Here is a 25,329-nt window from a genome sequence, read left to right on the forward strand (position 1 = left end):
ATCCGCACCCGCCCAAGGAGGGCCCTTTGGACGCCTCATCCGCTGCATCCCTGCGGGCAGCACAGGGGGGAATTGAACCTGGCATCCCTGGGGTCAGCGCAGGGTGGGATTGATCGGCACCTTCCTGCTCCACGGGACGGAGCGGCCTCGGAGCCTGCCCGGGCGCTCGGCGCGGGCCCTCCCGGGACACACACACAGCGGCCTGGGGACACCCTGCACCGCCGGGGCTGCCAGCGCCCCCAGACAGGACACGCTGCTCTTGTGAGAGAGGGTGAGGGGGAAAAACAGCACCCAAGGGCAAAAAGAAGGGAAATCCACTTCATGGGACAGGTTCTGTTAAAACCAAGAGCTGTCCGATTGTGAGATGAAAGCAGAAGGTGCCTATTAAAAAGAAAATTCCTAGGAACAAATTTACTGTATTAATTCACCTAGCTAATTTAAACATACCTATTTCACCTATAGAGCACTTTCATTACTTCTAACACTTCTGGGAAGGCAAGGAGATGCTCCAGAATGACCTTCAATATATGCTTGCAAGGATTACACTGCTTAAAAAAAAATAAAATAAGATAAAAAAGCAAAAAGCCCCAGACAGTCTGAAATCCCAAGCTAAAATATGCATAAAAAGACAGCAATGGCAGTATTTTGTCTTTTAAAAAAATGATGTAAATGTTTTATACCTATCATACATTGTCATGCTTTTCAAAACTACAATTAAGGACATAAGAGATGTACAGTAAATACACTGCTGAGGTACATTTCTTCTAAATATTAACACCACAACAGAATTACTCCCCAGCAGGTGATGCTACTTGGGAACATATAAATACAATTTTTACATTGTAAGGCACTTTTACCCAGCATACGTGACAAGCTGAAGTCAGTTATGACAAGTTTGAGGCTAAAAACAAAAGGATTTTTGCTTTTGACTTTCGGTTCCTGTTCATTAATGACAGTTTAGGATGTACCAGCACAAAGAGGTAGCAGGTAAACCAGCCACTTAGTCCTCTGCTACCCAAAGGTATAAAGTGCTGTTCTGGTTCGCAGTGGCATGGAATGGCATGCAATATTCTACATCGGATGAATCACTGAATAACATGTTAAACAACTGACAGTGATTTAGAGCTCAGTCTCAAATACAATTAGTATGCTGGCAGATCTACCCCATGGATCTGTCATCCAATCTTGGTTAAAAATACAGTAGCTGCAAAGTGCCTTTATTCCATGGGAGAGCCATGTCTGAGGCACGAAACCCAGAAGCATTTCAACATTGAAAGATGTTATTTTGCATTCTAGAACTGTTCTGAGTGGCTGAAAAATGTTTATAATCTAGAAGAAATAAACACCCTGATAGACAATTTCAATAATCGATCTGTCATTGCAATTCAAGTCACGCTTTTAATTTTGAAAGTTACAAATACAAAATAAAAATGATCAATGGCATCATGTTTAGAGCAGTAACTGAATATTTTCTGTACACAGCAATATTTCTTTCCAAAACTGCATTATTCCCCAGGAAAGCAAACAAATTGAATTCTAACAAGTAAAATGTTAGAAACTAATATACAGTAATTGAGTCCCTCAAGACATTAAGGGAATGCATAAGAAGACAATGACACACGTTAATTTTTTTAAAAATACAAGTAAAAAACGCTACAGAAACTCATGTTACAAGTGAACTGTTCTTGCAATACCCATCACAGAAGAACTGTATTATAGTTAAATCATTGAATTTTGCTCATTTCCTTCCTTCAAATCTAGAAGCTTTGTTGGGAGTTCAGAGTTAAACAAGTCAAAACCCTAAACAATGTGATGCAACAGCAACAAACTTGTGGACAAAGCTTTTTTTTTTTTGGTTTTACTTAAGAGAAGTCTGAGAATGTGCTTTAACAGACCAATTGACAGGCTAATAGCCATTAGAAATGGCGAGGTGTCTTGAAAGCAGTCAGAGGACTGATCTGTTAGGTTTGGAATAAACTAGATCTGATTATTCCCTAGTGGAACATCAAACTCCAGCAAGTAGAATTCCATGACATGATTGCTGACTTGACAGAAAGAAAAAAATAATCACTAAAACAATAAAAATGATAAGCAAAGTTTCTCATATAGTGGTCATAAGATTAAAAAATAAATACCGATCTAGGAACAAAGGCTGTTTCCTCATTCTTCTTACAGAATATGGGACCTCTGTGCATATTCTGGACAAAACATGAAGTGTTCCACACAACAGAGAACACTTGAGGTATGGGCATCAGATATGGTGGCTAAATTCCAGTGAGTTAGCATTGTAACTCTGAAGTAAGATTGGGTTGCAGAGTCCAAACATTTGTTTATGAAGCTTTTAATCACACTTAGTGAAGTGTTCTGGGTGATCAGGGACGCAGAGGGTGGGCTGCCAGGGCACGAACGAACTGCAGCCCTTTGGCATGAGTTCTACAGCTCCCAGCTCACAACCAACAGCTGCTCACGTAAATCTCCCCAAACAATGCTGGCCGGAATGAGCAACCGCAACAGGAACAACCTGAAATGTTCGAGCGTGCGTCGGCGCACACCGAGTCCTTTTCCGTGTGCTTTGCAAGCAAAAACTGAGCGCGGCTTTCCCAGGTACAGCCTCCGTAACTTGTGTATGAAGAAAATGGAAAATTCACAAAGGACCAGCTTGCTGCCACCATGAACTCGTCCACGTTGTTCATTCAACTAGCCAAGACTCTCCCTCATTGCATGAATCCACTAAACTTACACATTCCAAATCTTAAGGTTTTTATTCATTCAGAAATATAGATCTTACTTCATTTCAATGTCTGCCTTAACTTTTGACACTGTACATATTACATATCATTTATATAGTGTTTCTTTTTTTTCCAGACACTGCAGACTACAAACTACATAATATTGACATGTAAAACTCTGCCACTTACTGAAGGCTCACACACATGAACGTTTCAGGCAGTTCAATGAAATTTCTAACAGAGGTGGGTAGTAAAAAGTTACTAACCCTTTTCTGATTTTAGAAAACAATTTAAAAGAATTAGTAGTTATGATGTCTTAGCCATTCCCAGTTCTATAACTCTGTCCCTTGAACCTGTTTAAAAAATGATGAAAACAATAGTAAATTTAAAATCATACAAAAAAAAAAAACACTTAGCAGCTCTGACATTACATCTATATTTATCAACAGAAATGAGGGCCTCCCTTCTTACAGTTACAAAGTCAGCTGGATTAAAAAAAAACTCCCCATTTTTCTACAGTATGCCCATAAAAAGTACTTATCTGCATACACGAGATTTAAATACTTTATTGCAATAAACTACATGAAATATATATTGCATTTCAGTCTCAGTAACAGATCTGTCAGGACAACCTTCCATACCTAGTTTCCATTGAGCTGCTGCTGAGGAATGTCATTGTGGTCAGTGCCTGATTTTCCACGGCTTTTGCTTTCTCTTTCTTCATCCTCTTCATCTCTTTCATCATTTCCACTATGGTTTTTACAATAGAGTCTAAAACAGAAGGAAAAAATTAAGATTTTATTGAAAATATCTTCAAGACAAACTGTTAGTTTTGTGATGCCCTACAGGTAAGTCTCACATCATTCATGGGCTTTAGTCAATTAAAATGAGAAGGAAAGTGAAGTTAAAGCAAAAACTAAGCAACAGAACGTCAAAACTGGTGAAAAGTGCAGTTTCCAAGAGCTCTGTTGCTCGGAGAATGCCCTCTTGTGGGCACAGCACCACTGGCATCTTCAGCTGCAGCCAGGGCACTAAGAGCAGCAGCTGAGCAGGGAGGTGATGGAAGAACCATAAGGTAGATTAACGTGGTCTCAAGAGAGTAAATTACAGATTAATCGAGGTGGGAAAATTATCATTCGATTATTTTTCTTAATGTTTACATTACTATGTGACTACTACAGAAAACTGAAGTTAGAGTTAACTGAAATATTCTGCAGAGTCAACAGTTATTTTAAAATATTAAAGAGTTTTTTTTTTTTGTTAATAATACACTTGAACAGTCAAATTGGTCAGAAAAAAATGTTAGGATAGACTCAGATCCTTACTTATAAATTCCTCGTGACATATTCTCAATGTATTTAGCTTTGTCTTCTACTCCACAGTGGTAATGGTACGTTTTGATGCAGGCTTTAATCTCACACCCAATTGTAGCACCAGGCTGGCTGCAAAGCGTGCATTTCTGTTAGGGGAAAGAGGAGGATTGCACTGTTCAGCCTTTCAACCCCTTGTCTCAATATTCAGTTTAATGTTCATCATGTTTATGGTTACATTTTCAAAAAACCAATTTATCTGGCAGATCATCACTGCAATAAAAAGTTAACCAAAGGCACTGTAAAGCAGACACTATATAATGCTAATCCACTAAGGTATGAAGACCAGGGTTACCATGTCCATCACATTAAAATAGCTACACTGCTTGCACATATCACATTTCAATGCAGTATTTTCTTGTTCTCGAAATTAGTATTTTCACATCCTAAAGATTCTATATTTTTTTCCCCATGGAACAGTATCACTAAGACTTTTTCTTAAAATTCCTACCACTGAAGTGTTTTGATTTTTAATAAAACGTAGTGTGACATTTCACCAACATACCCACCTCTGGGGGCACACATACCTTTTAAAAGGTAAAAGCAGTTTGAAACAAGTTGCTGCAGAAAGTTATTCTCCAAATCTGTTTGTAGTTTTATGCAGTATGATTTTGTTTTAAACTCAGGATACAAAGCTGTTCTTCTCTTATAGTTACAGGAAGGCTAATAACCATTTACAACGTACAGCATCATAAAAAAGCCAAATACCACATGCCCAACCATCACTATTTAAGATGATTATTCCAAAATTAACTGTACATTTCAATTGTGCTAACAAATGAAAAGGATCAATTCAGAAAAGGAAGAGAGGCACAACCACACTTATCTTAGCAGAATTAACAGTATGTTCACTGCACCCTGCAGACACATACCATTCTTTTTCCTCTCTTGATTTCTTGAAGTACAGTTTTAATATCAAAGTCACCAAACTCTGCCCTTGATGTTGTTGTTAGCTGGACAGTGCCAGAAGAGAACAACTGCAAAACAAGTCCAAAATAATTTCAGAAGGTCACCAATATTTTATTGCAAAAAGCTTTATGTGCAGAAGTCACAGAAGAGATTATTCAGTACTCAGACAGGATATGCTTTATCAGTAAAACAAACAAACGCTAAGAGTGCATTAGTGTGATGAGTATTTCTTCTGATACTCACTTAACTTACTTATATCTGGTGCCTTGTAGTGATGTATTTTAAGAAACAAAGCAGTAAACATAAAATGACTACAATGATAAAAATACCAAGTAATAAATGAATACTATCATCAATTACGTCGCTGAACTTTCTGAGTCTGTTGCAGTTCTTTCCCTGTGCCATACACAATTCAAGCTTCATGGCACAGCATGTATCTACCTCCCTAAAGAGCCCCTAGAGATGACAATGGAGCACATAAGTATGATCACCATCAGCAGCATTCTCTGTGTATTAAGCTTAATCTGTTTTAAAACTGAATCTCAGGCACATAAAACAGCTAAGAACACTCTAAGCCTCCCAGGCTGCTGGGATCAGCTCTCAGTTTAGTGAGGAAACTATATGAAAACACTTATATTAATATTCCACAGACTGCCAGGACTACCTACTCATTCTGAGGTAGAACAGAAACTACCAAGTTTGTTCTTGCCCTATCTCACCCACAGAAGTAATTGTGTGAAAGACAGCACTATCTACTCATGCTCACTGAGATCTGTAAGCTAATAGTTCTTTAAATGTGGCCATCTAAATAGCTCAAGCTAATAGTTTTCTAAATGTGGAGAGCTGGTTCCTCTAAATTTGCTTCTAAAGGCAAAGTTTTTCCTGAGCTTTCATTTCTTATTCTCTACTTGACTGCCACAGCCTGAATCCACTTGTCAGAAAAGTGATTAAGTTCATTGATTCCTCCTGGATTTTGTCTGAATGTCCGTAAATATATTCATATTTCATTTTTGCAGTGGATTGTTTTAGTTTGTGTTTTCCTTTTTAAATTTTGTGTATGCAGTTAGATGTTATGGGAGCATTTCTAGTAAGCTAAAGAGTCTCTGAACTAATTCCATCTCTTGGCACATAGGCAACTTTCATCCATATTGCCTGCAGTGAAAATAAATGAATTGCTCACTTCACAACACTTCAGCACTAAAAGACATCATCAGCGCACAGACTATATTAATGCATAATTTAATGTGAGGGTGGTGCATTAAAATCTGAAAAAGCAATTCAGAGAAAATTCACACAACAGACTGACTAATAATACTGTTACTCACCATGCACTTATAGTGTGCTGCAGCCTTTTTGGCATTAAATATATGAAGCTTTCCTCTAGCTTCATTTTCTTCTTCACCTGCATGACAGAATCCACATTTAGGTTTTGTATCACTGGGGCTGCTTCTGTGGGGAGACCTGTCTCTCTGAAAGAAAAACATTTTACTAAAATATACTGCTGGGTTACAAATAAGGCTTTAATTTTAAAAGCCTGTGGCCACCAGTTGGAGGCTCAGACAAATTTTAACCAAAATCTTAATTGCAGAGAAGATATATGCAATTCTTTCTTCTAAGAAATTTAGCATATTTACTGCTTACATAGGAACTGCTTTCTATTTCGTCTGTGCCATGTGAGGACGTGGATCTAGTGTCTTCTGTTTGCCCTTTTAAATTTGTTTTTCTTGGCTTTCCCTTACGACCCCTTCTTTTTCCTTTGGGAGGTGAAGGCTCCAACTCATGTTCATTGATACTTTCTTCTAAATCTGCTTTGGAAGGTAGAAAACATCATCAAATAACATTCTCAAATTCACACAAAGCAAAAGCAAAGAAAAAACAAAACCAAAACCAAACAGACCAGATAATAACTATTTTCTGCATTTTGCTCAGAAATAAAAGGCTTTTTTTTCCCCGTTTATTACAAATATGTAGCTGTAGATTCTGAAAACATAATTTATTTTCATATCACACAATTTTGCATCTTTTACACAACACGTTTAACATTTCTTATACGTTCTTACATGCCAAAATGTCTCCTCAGATACATATATTTGTCTCCGCTGAAAATAGGCCTTATTTAAACTATACTGAAAGTCGTCTACAATGAACTGAGATTCTGTTACATTTCTACAGCACGTTCTCTCAGTGTAAATTGCTATAGAGATTATGTCAGTGTTTCTAAAGAATTCCTCTCCTCATTTTAGTAACCAATGTCTTTTGGCTTGTGAAAAAACACCCTCGTTTTGGCCACAGTATTAATGCCATATTTTAAAACTGAAATATATTTTGCCTTTGTGAAATAAATCTATAATCCATTCTACTTACAGTGTATTTTTACATCTACAACTAAAGAGAGCAATCGGTTTGCTGAAAAATGGTGCTTTTTTGACATTGACATATATAAAGCCTAAAGCACTCGTAGTCTTTATGCATATGTGTACGTATAGCTTTATTGAAGGCATACCAAACAGGTCTGACAGCTCCAGGCCGGTTGCTGACCTGCTGCATGGCTCTGCAGTGCAGCACTCTGGGCTGTCCTGGGTCCTCAGGACTGCGTGGTCAGCACAGCCCAGCTCTGCAACCTCCCAAGGCTCCTTCCACTACGATCCAACGAACTGACTTCAACACGGAACAACCGGATCTGCCCAATTCAACTGCTAACAAATTTCCTTAGCAAGCACTCAAATGAAGTCAATTTCTTTTAATGTGTTAAAAAAATTAAAACACCATCACTGGACCTGGTTAAGAAAACACATACCCACTGCCAAATAAGTTATTTCTCAAAATCCAAACCACATCACTGTGAGCCCCCAAACGAATGGATACACTAACGGAGATCTGGGCCACCTCCTTCACACATTAATAAGCATTTAACACTCCTGTAATTATCACTGACTTGCTGGGGCACTTGTCACCATCACACCATGATCTCAATACCCAAGCAGGACATTTTTTTGAGGCCAAAGCTGCTTCACTCAGATTTGTAGTGTTTTCATTATCTACAGTATCATCTACACATCAAGCCACACTTATTCTAACCTCAGGATGAACAGAAAACCCCTGAAATCACAGCCTTGAACATATTCCATTGCCACCAACGCTCAGCAGCAGACAGCTGAACCACAGGCCCCAGGCCCTGGCATCCAGTGTGTCCTATTAAGCGCAGTCGATCTCTTGGTGATCCCTCAAAGAGCTACAGCTTCTTCCATATTTATTATTGGAGGAGAGAAAGCTAATCCAAATGCATCACAAGTTATGCTGAAATACAATTGCCCAAAGCACGACCTGCTGTATACTTAGAAAGAGGCAAACACTTGGGAAGCCAAGAGATTCTTACAAACCTAAAAATTGCTTTGGGTTATACTGCCAGATTCATCAGCTGTACACACGTTTTCTCAAGTCTCTATTAAAATACAAAACTACCACAACATTACTATGCTTCAGTATATACATATACACCATTGATACCTAATCAGATGAGCACCATTATTTACCTTACTCTGAAAAAATAAAATACTCAATGACATGGATTAGATATAGTGAAACAATGTATTTTAGTATTTTCTACTTATAATTTATCATCTAGCATAATTAAGCATAACTTACTAAAATCCCCAAAGAAGGTCAAATAACTTAGTTATCACACTCAGATCTTATATAGCAAACTTTACCATACTCTTAAAAGCTCTCTAAAATAAAGTAATTCTATTTCATCTTGTCCTTCATCATACACGAGCTTCCACTAATGTATTTAAATGTATTTTAAAAATACATATCTTTCAGCCTTTGTCTCTACTTTTACATTTATAGAAGTCATAAATGGCTCATGCATTTTTTTTCTTATTATTATTAAATGTGACTACTAAAATGGTGACCCTTTCAATAACATCAGTATGCAAGAAGTAAAAAATATTCTTTCCCAAATCTTTCCATGGATTTGTCTGCTATACTTAATGAAACCAACTGTGGTCCACTCATCTATGTGCCTTTTTTTTTTCTTTAAAAAAAGATCCTCAACAATTCTGTCATACATACTGCTTTACACACTTTAGTCCAACCTTATTTGCTAAATAACATTAAAGTCTATCCTGAACTTCCTGCAGTCACACACACAATGTGAAAATAAATGGTAACTGGAAAAAAAAAATCAACACATCAGGAAACCCAATTTTTCATGTCACCTCCTCTTCATAGAGATCCTAAGTGCTATTTTAACACTATAAGTTAGAATCTTAAATTCTAACAATTAAGATTTAAAACATGAGTAGACTACATTTTAAAAGATTGTTTCAGTATAAGGTGAAAAAAGCATCAACATTTTCTCAAAGACAGACCCTTTCTCTGTCCTTAAAACTAGTATTGCCATTAAGGTCCAGAGTTCATTGAAACCCAGATGCTGTATGACCCTTTCATTAAACGAAAAAAAGCTCCTTGCAGATTTAGATCTTCATACCACAAGTGACCTGGACCTCGAGATCAGCACCACCAAGATGTGAGGATCTGCACTACCATATCTGACTGCACAAACTGGTAACTCGAAATATTCAGGTTTCTCTCTTTAACAGCACTGTGAACTAGTGTAACAGTACAGGAAGAAAGAGATTGTAACCAGGCATAAAACACCCTGCCTCGGGTGGTCTTTACTATTCAATATACAATTTGGTTTGTGCCCTATCCCTCCCCTCAAACCCACTGCCAAGCTTACCCTGTTTCCCTGGCATCTGATGGTTGAGTGTTTCCAACTTCTCATGTCAGCTTGAACTAAGGAAAACACAAAAAGTTGTTCAACTCCTCCCTGACCAGACGACGTTTCACCATGGACACCACCCATGCTCTGCATCCCCTCACATCACCTACGTTTCTCTTCACCTGACCCAGCCCACAGCCCGTTCATTGTAGTGGTTCCAAAAATCACAATATTCTCAATATACCTATATCTAAACTCTTCCAAGGAGATTTCTTAAAAGCTTTTTTTCAAAAGGGCCTAAATGCTGTCTCTAAAAAGGCAGGTTTTATATACAACACATTCTCATAAAGATGTGGGGGGTAAATCAAGAGGAGACAGGCTATATTTTATTTTTCCAAAGCACCTAGGGACACCGTTCAGTGAATTCAGCAGAGCAGAAAGACAAGCCTCGCATGTGTATTCTAGAAACAGCACTACAAAGTACCGCAAAAAGACGACGAGCAAACTTTGCAATGAAATACGCTGTTAACAGGGAGATCCCAGAAAGATTTCTCTTTCTTCAGAGAGAAAAATCTAAAAATTCTCCTTCAGTCACAACTAGAAGGAAAAAATCTCAAGATCTTTTGCTGCTTAAAAATAACTCTTGGCACAGAGGAGGTTGAGGTATCATCGATCTATTTTTACTGCATCAGCTTCAAATGTACATGGAATTGTCTAAGTTAAAGCAAAGTAATAAAAGAATTAAGTGATTTAAAGGTTGTGAAACAACAAATAAAAAGATGATGTGCAAAATAATGGCTTACATTGCTTGCTTTATCTACCTCATGCATTACCTTAAACAATGAACTAAGTGAGCCAGAAGCAAAGGCGCTTACATCTGTACGAGGAAGATAATAACCAAACCCGACTTATTATCTTTAAAATAATAACAATAGTATATATACATATGTTTTTACAATACATTTAGAATAAAAGAGAATCTCTAAAAATTACAAAGACCAAAATCAAGCTTACTAGTATTTTAGAAGAGAAATGGATTTTAACAGAAAGAAAAAAAGTACTTCGGCATGTTTAAGATGTCCTTAAAACATGATGGAAAAAATAATGAACCACATGTGACAACATAATTATTTTAAATTGAAAAGAAATGGCATAAGACCTTACTGCTCCAGCAGTCAATAATGAAAATGTGAATGCATTTATAAGCAGCAATAAGAACCAGACTTGCATAAAAATAGTTGCGAACAAACATGGAATCAGGTAAACAGGTCATGAAACAGAAGCTTGTATCAGAAAGTTATGTGAAATTAAAGATCAAAATTCTGAATGTCATTTTTAGATGTTCTGTTTCTTTTCAAAAGTGGTGAGAAGACTCAGTTACATGAAACACATCTAAAATACAGAAAGTAAGAGGAGAGAGGGAAAAGTTAAATTACCCTCTAGGTCCAGTTAGCAATACTCTTTCAAAAGTACCAGACATTTCAAGAAACTGCTGAACCTTGCAAAACACTGCATTTTTGACCGAATAGTATCTTCTATAGTACAAAGTACTTGGAATTATTTGTTTAGTTGAGTACACTTAACATAGAAAAATGAATAAAATATTCCTTTGTAATCATACAGTCTAAGCTCTTTTTAAAGCAAATAATTGTTAGTCAAGGTTGAAAAGAATCACAGCATCTAACTTATCTGCAAAATCAGAGAGCTTGACTAGCGGTCCGGTAAATCTTTCGTTAGTAACTGGATAATGTCTTGCCAGAATTATAACTTAAATAACAGAGAGCAGCTTCTCAGAGGGTATACAACACTGACCATGCTACTTTTGGATTTCTTGCTTTTCCTTTAGCTGTTGCGGTGCTTCCTCAAAACACCTCTTTAGTAACGTGGTCTGCAGCAGGCTGGACACAGGGTTACTGACCCTGGAGCAACCGGTTCTGCCCTAGCACGGGACTAGGGGCCGTTCCAGGGCAGCCTCCTCCAGGAGAGAGGGGTTCGGGGTTGGTGGAGCCGAGACGGAATTTGCAACCATCCGGCAGCAGAAACGTCACAGCCGAGCGGCCAGGCCAGGGAAACTGCTATTGCTGCGTGTGCTAACGCAGCCAGGTGGAGGCAAACCTAGAGAAAAAGCAGCTACGAAGAAACACTGACTGAAGGCGAATCAAGATGTTACCTACTCAGTAATGCCAGTATGTTTTGGATTTTTTTCCTGCCAACCTCCAGCTTAAAAAGAACTTTGAATAAGTAATTGGTTTGATGCAGATTGCAGCATCTCTAAGTAGGTCTTCCAGAGAAATATTATCCTGAATTACTGAAACAGATTTCACGTCTGCTCGTATGAACATGATAAAAAGTGCTGAGAGGGGGAACATTCTTGTTTCCATTATGGAAACAGAGTTCCCTGCAGCTCTGAGTACAACCAAACAGGAATTATGGACCCTTTATCTTCTTACCCCCTAGTTCCCACGCATCTGTTTTAAGCATTAACAACAGATATAGTCATAGGGCTGCTTCATCATTCTTCATTACATTACCATGCAACAGATGAACAGAACAACAAGATACCACACTCTTATCTTGGCTGATGTTAAACTATTCCTGACCAGCTCAATTAGCTGCAAATATAGAAAGGAGAGGGCAGTCCTGCCTGCAAGGAATTCAAGGACACCAAAATATAAATTTTTGCAGCAATTATTTCCAAAATGTTGGAATAAATTCCAATAAATAGTTCAGGAAATTTAGTTCAACAATATTCTTCTAAAATAATACATGTTATTATACCAAAATAATTAGTAATTAAACTATTAGAAAGCTGTGGTAGTCCCAAGGCACCAACACCAATTCCTGTAACCTGTGAGGTACTAAAAATTCAGAGGGATTGCTTAGACTATGAATTAAGCCTCCAGCTGAGGTTCAGGTCAGATGATTCGCAGTTAGTTTTGTAAGCAGCAAGACAAAGACCTAGATATCAAACCTTCAACAACGGGCTGCTCCTCTGAACAGGCTTTCCAAATCTATAACAGCAAAGGGTTACAGCACCTCTCTTTTACTGTCCTTTATCTAGACAGTGGGATAATAGCGCATCAAAAATTGCCTGAAATATATAAACACACCATGGAACAAACAGGAGAGATGCAATTACCTCTGACACTCTATGTCACCTGAAAGCTAGGCCATATAGACAACTTAGCAAAAAAAGACCATCCGCTGAGCAAACAGAGAATGGGTGTAAGAGCTCACTACCATGCCATCAGGTTTCATCCTTCTGTATTCAACACAACTCCTGTCAATTAAAAGGTAGTAACTCCTGTCGTATTGGTTTTGTCTTGATGAATAGGAAGACTTAGTCTGATGCATCTTCTCCACTTGAACTTTATGAGAGCAAGCACATTTAAGAGGTTCTTTTTCTTAGGTTTTAATGGGGTAATTCAACATAGGTCCTTCAACCAATTCTCTTTGCGGTTTCAGGAAATTTTCCTCACCAGTTACAATTGTTAAAGTTTTTGCTGTTATTGTTGACTAGAACTTCTAACAAAAGGTAAGTCATATCTCAGATCTGAGCAAGGATGCAAAAAAAGCACCAGTTTTTTAGGGAAGGGAAGGAAAAAGTCCCACTGTTAACCAGCAGTATTGTCAACAGAAAACTACTATTCTAGCTGACATCAAGCCACTCACGCTTAAAATTCCACCATCCACTAACAGAAGTGATCTAATAAAAAAGTGGATTGCGACAATTAAATCCAAATACAAAGAACAAAAGATAAAAATACAGATGTTCCAAACCCAGCAGCCCAGAGCAGAAGCAGCAAGTTTCCTTTGAAAAGGGCTGCAATTCCAGCGGCTCTGGGAAGTACATTGAGTGACACCCCACGGATTAGCTTTAACTATTTTGGCACAGAAACACTGCTGAGAGCAAGAATTCATGAATATCCAGAAACAAAAGAAGAAAAAAGCTGCTCTGTCAGTGTCTAGTAGCCTTGGCTAGTCTGCTCACTCTTTTCGGCAAGGATTTTCTGGTTTGATACAGCACCACCCTTTCAGGCTCACATTCCTCTGATACTCGCATTTTCCACAAAATCAAGCCAATAAAGTGCAGACACAGAAATGCCTGTGCTACCCTACTGCCCCCCACCTCCCAGTTGGCATTGCACTAAGCAAGTTTCAGCACTTAAATACTACAAAACACTCTCCAAAGCCCCTCGCACTGCGGAAAAGCATCCTGTATCTTCTCCTTTATAGACATAATTTCTATCCTCCCAAGGCAACGAGCTTTCAGTGCAGCCAAACACCAGAGTTATACAATGTTAAGTCATTTCCACAAGAGATACAAAGTGCATTTTTCCTTTTTAATGGCAGCCTCAGACTCTGGCATTACCAAATCTACAGCTAAGTAATGACATTTCCATGGCTATAGTATAGCAGAGTTCCCTAAACTCTATGGCCTGGACAAAGAGAATGCACTATGTGGGAGACAGCACTGGGTTACAAATCTCAGATGGAGATTAAAAACAGAAAAATCAAAGTTGAAGTATAACTGCACAGATTTATAAAAATGTAAAGTGTCATGGAACAAAATATTTAAGATTAAAAACAAAATTAAACATTAAATAAGATTTTTTTTTGGACTGATGTTATTTCTTCCTCTTTCTTTCCCTTAGTCTGAGAGTCTCTTTGAATGACTCTGGCTTAGTTTTTTTAAATGTCAGCAGTGACTTTTAAGAAAAAAGCCCTATGCTTTTGTAGTTATTTTTCCCACGTCCTTTCACAGAGATGCCACAAAACGTAAAGGCCTCTGTTATTAGAGAATGATGCAGTATATTTGGTAGCAATGTTTGCTGAAAACTCTTCAAGAAAAGCACCAGCTCGGACCTGCAAATCCATGCAGAGATTTACTGGCATTGAACTCCAGACAGAATTAGAGGCATTTTTCAATAGCCAACAAGCATGAGGCACGTGCACATTCGCTATGTCCAAAGGACAGTTCAGGAGGTTACATCTCTGGACATAAGTGTCTTTATGTTCTGTTTCTGCTTGCAGACAAAGCACAGCCAGAGACCAAACCCACTACAAGACAACGTGGCCTCATGGCGCTCTTTGGAGAATCAGGGGAACACCTGCCCTGCTTTGCTGGTTTAAGCCTAGTGACAGTAAAATGAGAACATAGGATGTTTTACACAAAGTGCACCACAGTATTCCAGTACAACAAATTCCATTCTAAAAATACATCACTTGGTAATTTTCTACTTCCTTTGTATCTTTGTGAACATTGAAGTAAAATTCAAACCTTACCATCAATATATCTACCAGTAGCATAAATAAGTAAATAAGCAATTTATTACCTCATGCATATAACTGGCAGAAAGAGCAATAACTTATGGAATTTAATCTTCACTAAAAGAAACAGCAATGTACTCCAATTTATGATGAAATTTCAGTTGAAAATAAGCCAAAGTTAAACAGCCTTTCATTTATCCAAACTCTTAGTATGAAAAAGGATAAAATGCTCACAATTGCACAACTAGCTTGGAATTTTAACCACACAATTTAGCTGCTTTTGCACATTTTACTACTCTGCTGGAAGGCAGCTCTCATTAATGTATGCAGAGAGCTCTGAGTGATCTGATCACAAACCTTTTTTTATATGGAATCTCTCTTAATTGGAGACTTAAATTGTACACAATAATTAAAAAATGGTGAACGTGTACTAATGTTAGAGATAGCAAAAATAGCTGTTACCCAACAAAAATAATGCATTTACTGCAAATATTTAACTGCAAATACAGGCCTGCTTCTTCCCAGAAGGGAATGCATTACGTCTGCCCAGACTTTGTTTTGACAGAAGCAAACATCCTAAAATTAGATTTTGAACATCCTTAAATTTGGATTTTGGGTTTTTCTCCACCTCTATCAATATTTTTTCAGAGAAAATACAGAAATCAGATGGGCTTCCAAAGGAATTATTTCAGAAAAAAATAGTTCTCATTTTTACTGAAAACATTTATATTTTCCTGAAAAAAATTTAATCAAAGTATCTTTCTACAATGGGAAAAGTTTATATTGAATAATTTTACCTTCAGAGTTATGCGTTGTTTTCTTGTGTTTTCGACATAAAATCCTATAAACAAAGTAGTTGAAAACTGTCAAGTCAGTCACGATTCACAAATTATTTACTCATCTTTTAAATTTAAATGCCAGCACATTTTTCTCCCACTTGTAAGACTCACTGATATACAAATCTTGCAGTGAAAATACACTTTTCTGGCAAATCAGTATATTGAACATGATTATCATTAGAACTGTTTTGCAACACAGTTTTTTTTTTTTTTTACGATTCCAAAGGCGTTTTTACAAAGAATGTGAAATATAAATACTAAAGGAAACACAGTAAATAAATAATAGTTACATGTAAATGCCTTGTGATGGTTTCTCTCTTATCTGAGCTTTATCATGCAAAGCACAATAGTAGTGATACGTCTTGTGACACGTTTTCACATCACATCCAATGGTTGCCCCAGGACAATGGCACAGGGAGCACATCTGTGAGGAAAGAGAAACCACAGTTCCTGTTACTGTTGTTTCAATAGTTCTGTATTTACAAACAACAGAGTTACCACTCCTGGTGTGGAAACAAGCAGAGTTATGGACTGTTACTCATTTTGAGGTACATACCGTCTTTCTCCCTCTCTTCCTGCTTTCTTCATAAAGCAAGTGTTTTTCTTCATAAACTTTAAAAGCAAGGAGATATTTGCTGCATTTATACAGCAGTTCAAAAATCATCATGCCCTTATCTTCTTCATTGAATGACAAAAAGTAATTTACTTTCGCAGAATATGACATACTCGATGGAAGTGACAGGGTTTTTCACCTCAGTATTCTGTCTCCAAGGACGGTCTGCTTGTGTCAACCGTTTGAGAAAAGTTGAAATCACAAACTGCACCTCATTATTTCTGAATTACGTTAGGAGACTACGAGAGGAAAAGGATCTCCTGTTGGCAGTGAATCCTGCAGAGTCAGGAATACTGACAGTCTGCAAATTTTAACTTCAACATCTAATTCCTTCCTTTCCCCATACATCCATTTCTTTAAATCATTTCCAAAGGTCTGAATTCAGTAAAATATTTGTTACATATAAGGAATTTCTTTCAATTATATTCAATTTCATTTTTGTACTTATATGGCAGAAGAGGTTAAATGGGAACCTCTACTCTTCTTTCCTAAAAACATCCTTCTCACACCAGGCTCGCTTTCTTGTTTAGTTTATACCATCCATAAGGCTTCTAAATTGTTCACTGTTCTTTTCACACTGGATTAGGTAAAGAAATAAAAACTTTGTGACGATATTAGTATCTACACTCCAAGCCTCAGCATTTCCCAAAGATAACCAGAGTTTTATGTCTGTATCGCTCCCTCTCCCCTTCCTGCTCTTGAAAACTTACAATTAATTCCAAACTCTTAAGCATAAACGTGCAGTGCCAGATATTCCCTAGCTGTGTCTGCTGAATAAGCTTTCTGCCCATCACATTACCCGACTCCTTGGCTTGGGCAGGTTTTTCCTGTTAGTCTCAAATACCTCAAATAAATGTAATACTAAAGTTCTATAATACAGCATTTTGTCCTTTTCTCAATTTGAATAAAGTTAACTAAACAGTAAAAATGTTAAAGCCTTGGATCATTTACTCCTCTGTAAAACCAGAAATACTATAGCTACACACTGTTTCTTAGTTCTTATCTAATTTGGATGACTATTTCATATCATAATTTTGTTACACAATATGATTTAATGTATAATAATGGCTGATTAAAGCTACTTATAAAAGACTAGGGTTGCAATTATATCAATCCATTCAATTTTGGTCCGTAATTCATTATTTTTAAACACAGAATTGATTAAACGGAGGAAACTATCTTCACGAACACCAATATGCATCTGCATGAACAAAACAGACCACAGGAATTGTTGCACTGATTTAGCGGTCTAGGTTTCCCAGCAGCAAAAATATATTTATCGTACCAGGACAAACCCCACTGTCCAAACAGTCACCAACAGATTATATCAGGTATATGTGAAGAATAACCAGCTGCAAAATAGATAAGCTGTTCCAAAAGAAGGAAGAAAAAAGTCACAGATAATAGAAATAATGATCTCAATGGACTGTATTCCCAAATGTTTAGATTTAAGAAGTTATTGCTGGCCTATTAAGCTTCGAACCCACTAATTTTTCTCATCCAAAAACTTACTAATGTCAGAAACACTCCACATATCAGTCATGATCACTTCAATTTACAGGACAAGCCTCAATTTTCAGTGCATACTTGGTTAGGAGCAGCACCTGCTAAGGGAGGGAAGCTACGTAAAAATCTGGCAGCAAATACAACTTAGCAGTACAACTACTGACACACCACACAGAGCTGTTCGCTCAGTGTGTTCCCACGTAGAAGAACAAACCTAAATTGCAGGATAATTTTAGATGTTAAACTCCCTCTAAACAGGAAACATCTCAGGACTGAGAATCTATTGAATTGTTCAGGTTTTATACAAAACCTGGAGCCAGTTAAAGCTAACACCTGCAGCTACTGAGTTCCAAGAATATAAACCTCTGTGGCATCAGTGGCAGAACACAAAAGACATCAAGAAACACAAAGTAGGAAACCACCAGTAACACAAAAATAAATAACTTTCAAAAAACATTTAAGAGATCCAAGTGTCAAAGAGTTTACTTAAGTAGTTCCATTTTCTACTATGTTCATTTTACATTCCTGATCACAAAGTGAGTGACCTGTGAACAGTATTTTCTTTAAGCTTCAGATAAGCTTCATGTATGCTAAAAGATTCAATCAAAATACTGGACTATTAGTATAATTGTAGTTATAAAACTATATTTAGGGCTACTCTTAGAATCAGCAAACATTTAATGAAGTCCCTGCTGCTCAAGTCTCACAAATTTGGTGGAGCCATAACTAGCATTGTAAGGCTCATAAGAGGTCTGTGTTAACAGACCCCTCTCTTAAATCAATATAAAAGGAAGCAATAAAAGTATTTTTGATAATTAAAGACAGAGTTTGAAAGCAAAGTCAAATGTTGCTAAAGGCCCAATATTACCTTCATTAAGTCCTAGAATGAGGGACTCATGCTGAAATCTAACAGAAAACAGTAAATAGAAATTACTGAATCAGAAGCATTTAGGAAAAACCTTTTTAATGCAGTCCACTTAAAGAAATAATAGTTCAGTTTTAAGCCAATTTTATCTCAACATTCACAAGCTTTCAATTACTTTAGAGCAAATGTATTTTCTTAAAAGAAAAGATAAGACTATATATTGAACAACTTCATGCTAAACTTCTTAGAAAAAGTTTTTTCCAGGGCCAAAATCACACTTACCAGTTTAGTGCCCCTTTTTATTTCTTTCTGAATGTCTTCAATAGAGAATCCACCAAGACTCTCATTATCAGTGTGTGAAGATACCAGTGCAGATGAAAACAGCTAAAAATCATAAAAACAAAACTTATTTTAGGGGTATAAGTAATACAGAATATTTACATATTTGAAAACCAGAAACACTGCAAATAATAGTGGTTACTCATTTGTGCCAATGCCACAACTGGCTGAATTTGTCATTTGTTTTGGAGCCTTCTAGTAGTTTCACTACATTCAGCTCCTTTTTGCCATGGGTTACTTACCATACACTTGTGATGTGCTGCCACCTTCTGGTTTTCTGACATCAATAATTGTCCACATTCATTATCTTTATTAGATCTACAAAACCCACACTTCCTTTGTCTTGAAGAGACTTTTTTCTGTCCGACTGAGCTTGTCATGATTTTAAATGACCTTAGAATGCCACTTCAATCCTCTCAATGCTACAGAAACAAAAGGTGCAATCAACATGTTAACATCAATAACAAGCAATTTACAATTTTACAAATATGATATAAATACTGAAAGTGACCTCTCCCTTTTTACCTGGTTACATTAGTACAATATACCCAAATAAACACGCATCCAGGGCAGGCAGTATTTCCCAAGTCTTAATGAAATTGTATCAACAAACAGTATTTAGCCTTTTAGGCAAAAAGTTTGAACACTAATATAAACTTCAAACACTAATACAAAACAGGGAACAGGAAGAAATAAATGGAAAATATAACAGCTACAGCTATCATTAGGACTCTGGAAAAAAAATTACTACATTGCTTTCATCTCATTCCCATAATTACTTATTACAGCAAAGCAACGTGAGGAAAATGCACCATCTCTGCACGCAATAAAACCCAAGCTACTGAACCTCTGCAAAAACAAAACCAAAGAAAACCCCAAGAGCTCAGCCTAGCATCTGAACAGGTTTTGAATTTAAAAGCTCATAAAGCAATACTGGAGATGAGTAACTACCCCCTGAGATGAAAAGATAAAATGTTACCATTTTAGGTATTACACAGATACGCTGTGGCTAGTGAAGCCGTGTTATGAACAAAATTTTAGAAGGATCTATGACTAACACGCTGCAAAGGAAATGTTTTCAAGACCTATAGCTGATTTAGCTATATCACACTAGTAGCAAGTGCCTGACAGCTGCAATTCTCTTCTAAATAAATTAAGATTAAACTCAACACGAATCACATATTTAATGTATTATCAGCAACACATTTTAAAATGTAACACTAAGGTCCCTAGCCCAGTAGTGAGATGAACACGCTCCGAGTTCAGGGATGAAAACACCCAGCAACTGCATATGCCTCTTGGAGCAATACTGAAGAGTCTCTGTTCATTTGTTCCTACAGCTTTTAAAAATACTACACAAACATAGCCTAGCTTACATAACAAAAACTGCTTTCTTCAGATTGACTTACAGCTTTTTCCTTTAGTGATTTGAGCCTCGTTGTCACACAGAACAGACCACAAGGTAATAAAAGGAGCCTCTTCCACCTTTGCCTACAGTAGGCTCATCTAAATTAGAAAAGCCACCACACAGTCCGATATTTCTCTTAAAGCAGAGGTGCCCATACATCTGGATTGCATTACAATGGCTATTTGCATGAAAATGCATGACTTTTTTGAAATTTGCCAAGTCAAATCTGCTTGCTTCTAAGCAAAGGCAGACTCCTAATACTAACATCACTGTTTTTATAACAGAAAGTTGAGCAATGTTAAGTTTCCCTTGATGTTCACTTTCATTAACAACAACCTTTTCAAACTATCACTCTACTGTTTTCAGAGATCTTAACAGACCGAGTTTGGTTGTCTTGCTCTGGCAACTACAAAACTCATATATCGAAACAGAAGTGTCTGCCCCACATCTATTGCCTTTGCTTCACCAACAGCTTCATTCACTTTCTTTTCTCCGCTCAGAGCAGTTTACAAGCTGATGACGCATACTCATAAGAAGAATGCATAGACTTCAGATTTTGCTGATTTGCACAAAAAATGTGCCAATCTGGATAAAGTCGTCACACCCTTTTGCAGTGGCAATAGGGAGTCCTTACATACTAAACATAAAAGAATTACTCTACTTTCTTCTACAGAAAAAAAAAGACAATTTGGTAAGCCTGTTTTTGAGTAAAAAGAAGGATTGGTTTTAGAATTAAGGAAAGACAGTCTTTCACAATGTTATTATTATTATTAAAAAAAAAAAAAACTAGAAGATTTGGAAGCCAGAAAAAGACCTACAAAAGAACAATAAAGAGAAAATAACACAAAAAATGTTTTTGGAGCATAAATCACAAGATAAATCACACAGTGATGGGTTACATTAACAGAATGTTTTAAAATTCAAGAAGTTCCATGGTATATATAATTTGATACATTACATACAGACACACTCATTTGGGTCTACCCATCTTAAGAGTGCATTCCTTCCACACACTATTTTTGCTTCATATTCAGACACTATCACTAAGAATTTTGTCAGCAATGATAACTCTTATCAGGAAGATGAGGGATTCCTTGAGGATATATGCACAGCTTCTCACTTAATAGGAATACTTTCCCACAATAAACACTGGATACAGCTGCTCCAGACTTCTGTAGCTATTATAAAAGCAGCTATCGTAAGAAAACTCAGATTTTAGAAATGCAAATAATTTATAGAACACAAAAAATATAAGTTTATCTCACCTTTAACTTGTAAGAACAATAAACTTCGCAACAAACATCTTAGTGTGCGGCAATCAAATGCCTTCAGCCTCATGCCTGACAGTGCACTTGAACAGAACATAGGAGTACACCACTACAGCATGTGCATCTCACAGCCTCACTTCTTGATACTTGAGTTAAGGCTCAAATGGAGGTTAAAATAATGCAAATATTTACCTAATCTTGTATGGATGTTGTAGCTGTAATAAAAAAAATAATTTAGCAAAAAATGTTTGGAAATAATTATTCAATTACAAATGATTTAACACTTGAAAAAAATCATACTATAAACAAACCAAAAAACATCCGAGTAGGCCATAAAGAAAACACATGTTCTTCTTACCAGAATATTTACTCTGAAAACATTTTAAAGGGATATCTAGAAGTTTTCTTTGCAAAACTCTATTCTTTGCATTTGTCTTTTCCATTTAACTATTTACGTTATTACATTCCTAAAAACTGCAGAAAAAAATGAATATCAGAAAACATTTCAAAAGTATTTTCTTCAGAGACCTATCTCTAAATCATGTTTTCTCTCTCATGAATATCAGAAAAATCATATATTCTGATATAATTAGGATCATCTTTCTTTGTGCTGTAAACTATGTCTTACCCTATCCCTTTAAAAGCACCTGATTTTGGCAAAGACAAACCAAGATATGCATGGGCATATCATGGGCATCAGACCCAGAAATCTGAAGGTAAACACTCAAAATCTTGCTTTCATCATTAAATCTAACAACAGTGAATCCAGTTTTCTAAGTATCAAGCTGCATTTCACAGGAATGAGAAAAATAATGCAACTTAAACTTAATATTTGTTTTCCATGATTAAAAAGCTAATCAATTTTTTGTATTGTTTAAAACTCTCATTGCCAGAAATCTTGCATAGCAAGTTCACGAGAAAAGAACTTTAGTAGACAGGTTCACTGGAAACCGTGTACTACGGAATCATTGACTACAAAGTAAAGCACTATCTCTACCAACATGAAATACCACGTGTAGTACAAAACAGGTATTTTATTACACACACACACACACACTATATACATTTTATTACACATGTTCCATGTGCATGGTCTAAAAATGAGAGGTTATACCCACCTTAAAATCACACTAGACACTCATTCAGTGATTTTTCACTCAAAATTTTTGGTTCATTTGCATTTCTATTATTTTAAGTGTTCACTAAATTATTCAACATAGTGTTCTCCCTAATTCATCTTTATTTTATCTTGAAAGAAGCATGCTTTATTGTACTTACAATTGTTTTACTGTATATTGATATTACTGAGTGCTAGAAAGCAAGTTTCAGAAGGGGAAAGAAAAAGTGAAAGTTCAAGGACTCTCGGGCAAAAAAAAAAAAAAAAGACAGTTCTTAGTGTAAGAGACATTGTTCAGCACATTGTTCAGAGGAAGGGAGAGTAACCTGGAATCTAATTTCCGTTTATCACTGGAATATGCTGCAGAAGTAACAACTTGTTTATAGAAGTTAACCTCAGGTTTGTACTTCTAGCAAAGGACAGGAATCTAACTGCTACATTTGCTGACAAAGTTTGTTTGGATGTGGCCTATATGGTTACAGAATTATAGTAAATATATACATATTTAGGATTTAAATTATGACAAGAAAAATCTCAGATATCCAAATAAAACCCCCAAAAGAAATACACAAAGGTAAAAAAAAAAATCTTAAATGTGTTAACAAAGTCATTTGGAAACTAACAGAAAAATCTATAGGAAATATCTACATAAATCTATTTCATGATGACTAGAGATTACAGCTTCTCTAGTCAGGAAACTCTGAGTGCTTTATAGTCCCTATTTTGGGGAGGTGGAGAAGGGGTTGTTATTCAAGGGCAGAGGATAGGGGAAGGGAATAGGAACAGAGATCCTGTAGCTGAGAACCCATCACAATGAGTCCAAGGGAAACCTTAGCTAGAGTCACAATCGGGATCCTACGGCCGCTATAAAAGCGGGATGGGGGCTTTTCCTTGGGGGGGGAAGAGAGAGAGAAGCAAAGGGTGGGAAGTGAGTGGGCACGATCATTGTAAGCCTAAACAATAGAGAGGTAAGGTGAAATTACACGGGAAGCGCCCGAGGTGAGGCAGGGCTGGCAGCAGCACCCAGCCATCCCCAGGAAAGTTTCCACACTCGGCGGCGAGCGGGAGATGAGCCGATAAACACCTCGGCTGCGCAGCTCCCCGCGGGGACGAGCAAGGCTTTGGGGTGCGCTTCGGGGAGAGGCTGTCGCGATTCCCCCCGCGCACGGCCCGCTGCAGGCCCCGCCGGGCCCCGAGCCCCTTCCCGGCGGGAGCCTCCCCAAAGCGGGGGCTCGGCGGGACCCCAAGGGCGACGCGTCCCCTCAGGCGCCGCATTTTGGGGGGGGGGGGGGGGGGACCCGCAGACAAGGGGGGGCGGATCCCGGCGGGAAGGAGGGCTCAGGCGGAGCGGGCGGAGCGAGGCGCGTCCCGCCGCGCGCGGGGAGGCGGATAACGGCGCCGGGGGGGCCGGGGGCGCCCCGAGGGGGCAGCGCGGGGCGCCGGGACCCTCGCGGGAGGCGGCAGGCTCGGCCCGGCCAGGCCGGCCCCGGGAGCTGCGGCGCAGCCCGGGAGGGGAGGACGGGGGTCCGGTCGGCGGGCCGGGGGAGCGGAGCCTGCCCCGGGCGCGCGGCGCAGAGGGGGCTGCGCGCCCGGCCGCTCGCTCGCTCAGTCACTCACCCGTGCGGCGGGCGGGCAGGCGCGGCGCCGGGGAGAGGAGGAGCAGCTCGGGGGCAGCCCCACCCCCGCCGCCGCCGGTCGCTCAGGGCCGCTCGCTCGCCGGGACCGGCCCTTTCATTCGGGGCAGGGGACGCTGCGCCGCCGCCGCCGAGCGCAAGCACGCACGCACGGACGCAGCGACGCACGCATGCACGCAGCGACGCACGCACGCAGCGACGCACGCACGCACGGGCCGCGACGCCGCGGGGCGGCGCCCGATTGGCGCGCGAGGCGGCGCGGCGGGAGCACGCCGGGGCCCGCGGCCCTCTGCGCATGCGCGGCGGCGCCTGCCTCCGCCCGCCCCCCCCCGCGTTCCGTGAGGCGGGGGGGAGGCGGCAGCGGAAGGGGGCGGGGCGGAGCTGCGCGTGCGCAGCGCGCTGCGGCAGCCGTTGGAAGGCGCGGCTGCGCAGGCGCAGTTGGCGCAGGGCGCCTCGAGGCGGGAGCGCGGGGCGGGCTGCGCATGCGCGCGGTGCTGAGGGGCCGCCATGGTGCGGCGGGCGAGGCGGCGGCCCGGGCGGGGAGCGGGAGGTTCCCCGGCCGCCAGCCGTGAGTCCACGGTGGCCTCGGGCTCCACTGAGAGGGGGAGAGGCGGAGGGCTTATAGCCGCAGCCTCTCAGCTACCAAGGAGGGGCCCAGTCGTGCTAAGCGTTGTACTGAGGCAGTGGGGTGAGGCCTGAGCCGGAGAGCTTGGGGATGAGGTGGAGAAGAGTATA

The 25,329-nt window shown here is 39.1% G+C and overlaps 1 protein-coding gene across 2 annotated transcripts; it reads right to left on the bottom strand.

The window, feature by feature from the left end:
* Positions 1-798: 798 nt before the first annotated feature.
* Positions 799-24,701, bottom strand: PHF6 (PHD finger protein 6). Of its 2 annotated transcripts, none has more exons than XM_088538545.1 (11): positions 24,578-24,701; positions 19,410-19,589; positions 19,111-19,212; positions 16,135-16,268; positions 15,803-15,846; positions 6,650-6,816; positions 6,334-6,477; positions 4,972-5,076; positions 4,055-4,188; positions 3,371-3,500; positions 799-3,082 (listed from the first exon to the last, which is right to left on the bottom strand). In XM_088538545.1, the coding sequence occupies exons 2-10, from the start codon at positions 19,545-19,547 to the stop codon at positions 3,371-3,373; spliced, it is 1,098 nt and encodes a 365-aa protein (XP_088394671.1). In that variant the 5' UTR covers positions 19,548-19,589; positions 24,578-24,701; the 3' UTR covers positions 799-3,082. The 2 variants fall into 2 exon arrangements, with proteins under 2 accessions (XP_088394671.1, XP_088394673.1); XM_088538547.1 differs by having other exon boundaries at positions 6,650-6,813; positions 24,578-24,700.
* Between the last annotated feature and the right edge of the window lie 628 nt (positions 24,702-25,329).

Source organism: Tinamus guttatus, unplaced genomic scaffold, assembly GCF_059628265.1.
Source record: "Tinamus guttatus ecotype Peru unplaced genomic scaffold, ASM5962826v1 Tinamus_guttatus_pri_ptg001087l, whole genome shotgun sequence".
NCBI classification, from domain to species: domain Eukaryota; kingdom Metazoa; phylum Chordata; class Aves; order Tinamiformes; family Tinamidae; genus Tinamus; species Tinamus guttatus.

Coding starts and splice junctions, on each gene's coding strand:
- PHF6 (XM_088538545.1), bottom strand. CDS start 19,547: ATGACAAGCTCAGTCGGACAGAAAAAAGTCTCTTCAAGACAAAGGAAG. Junction 5,077..6,333: donor CAGCACACTATAAGTGCATG/GTGAGTAACAGT, acceptor CTTGTTTTGCAG/TTGTTCTCTTCTGGCACTGT. Junction 4,189..4,971: donor TCAAGAGAGGAAAAAGAATG/GTATGTGTCTGC, acceptor TTCCCCTAACAG/AAATGCACGCTTTGCAGCCA.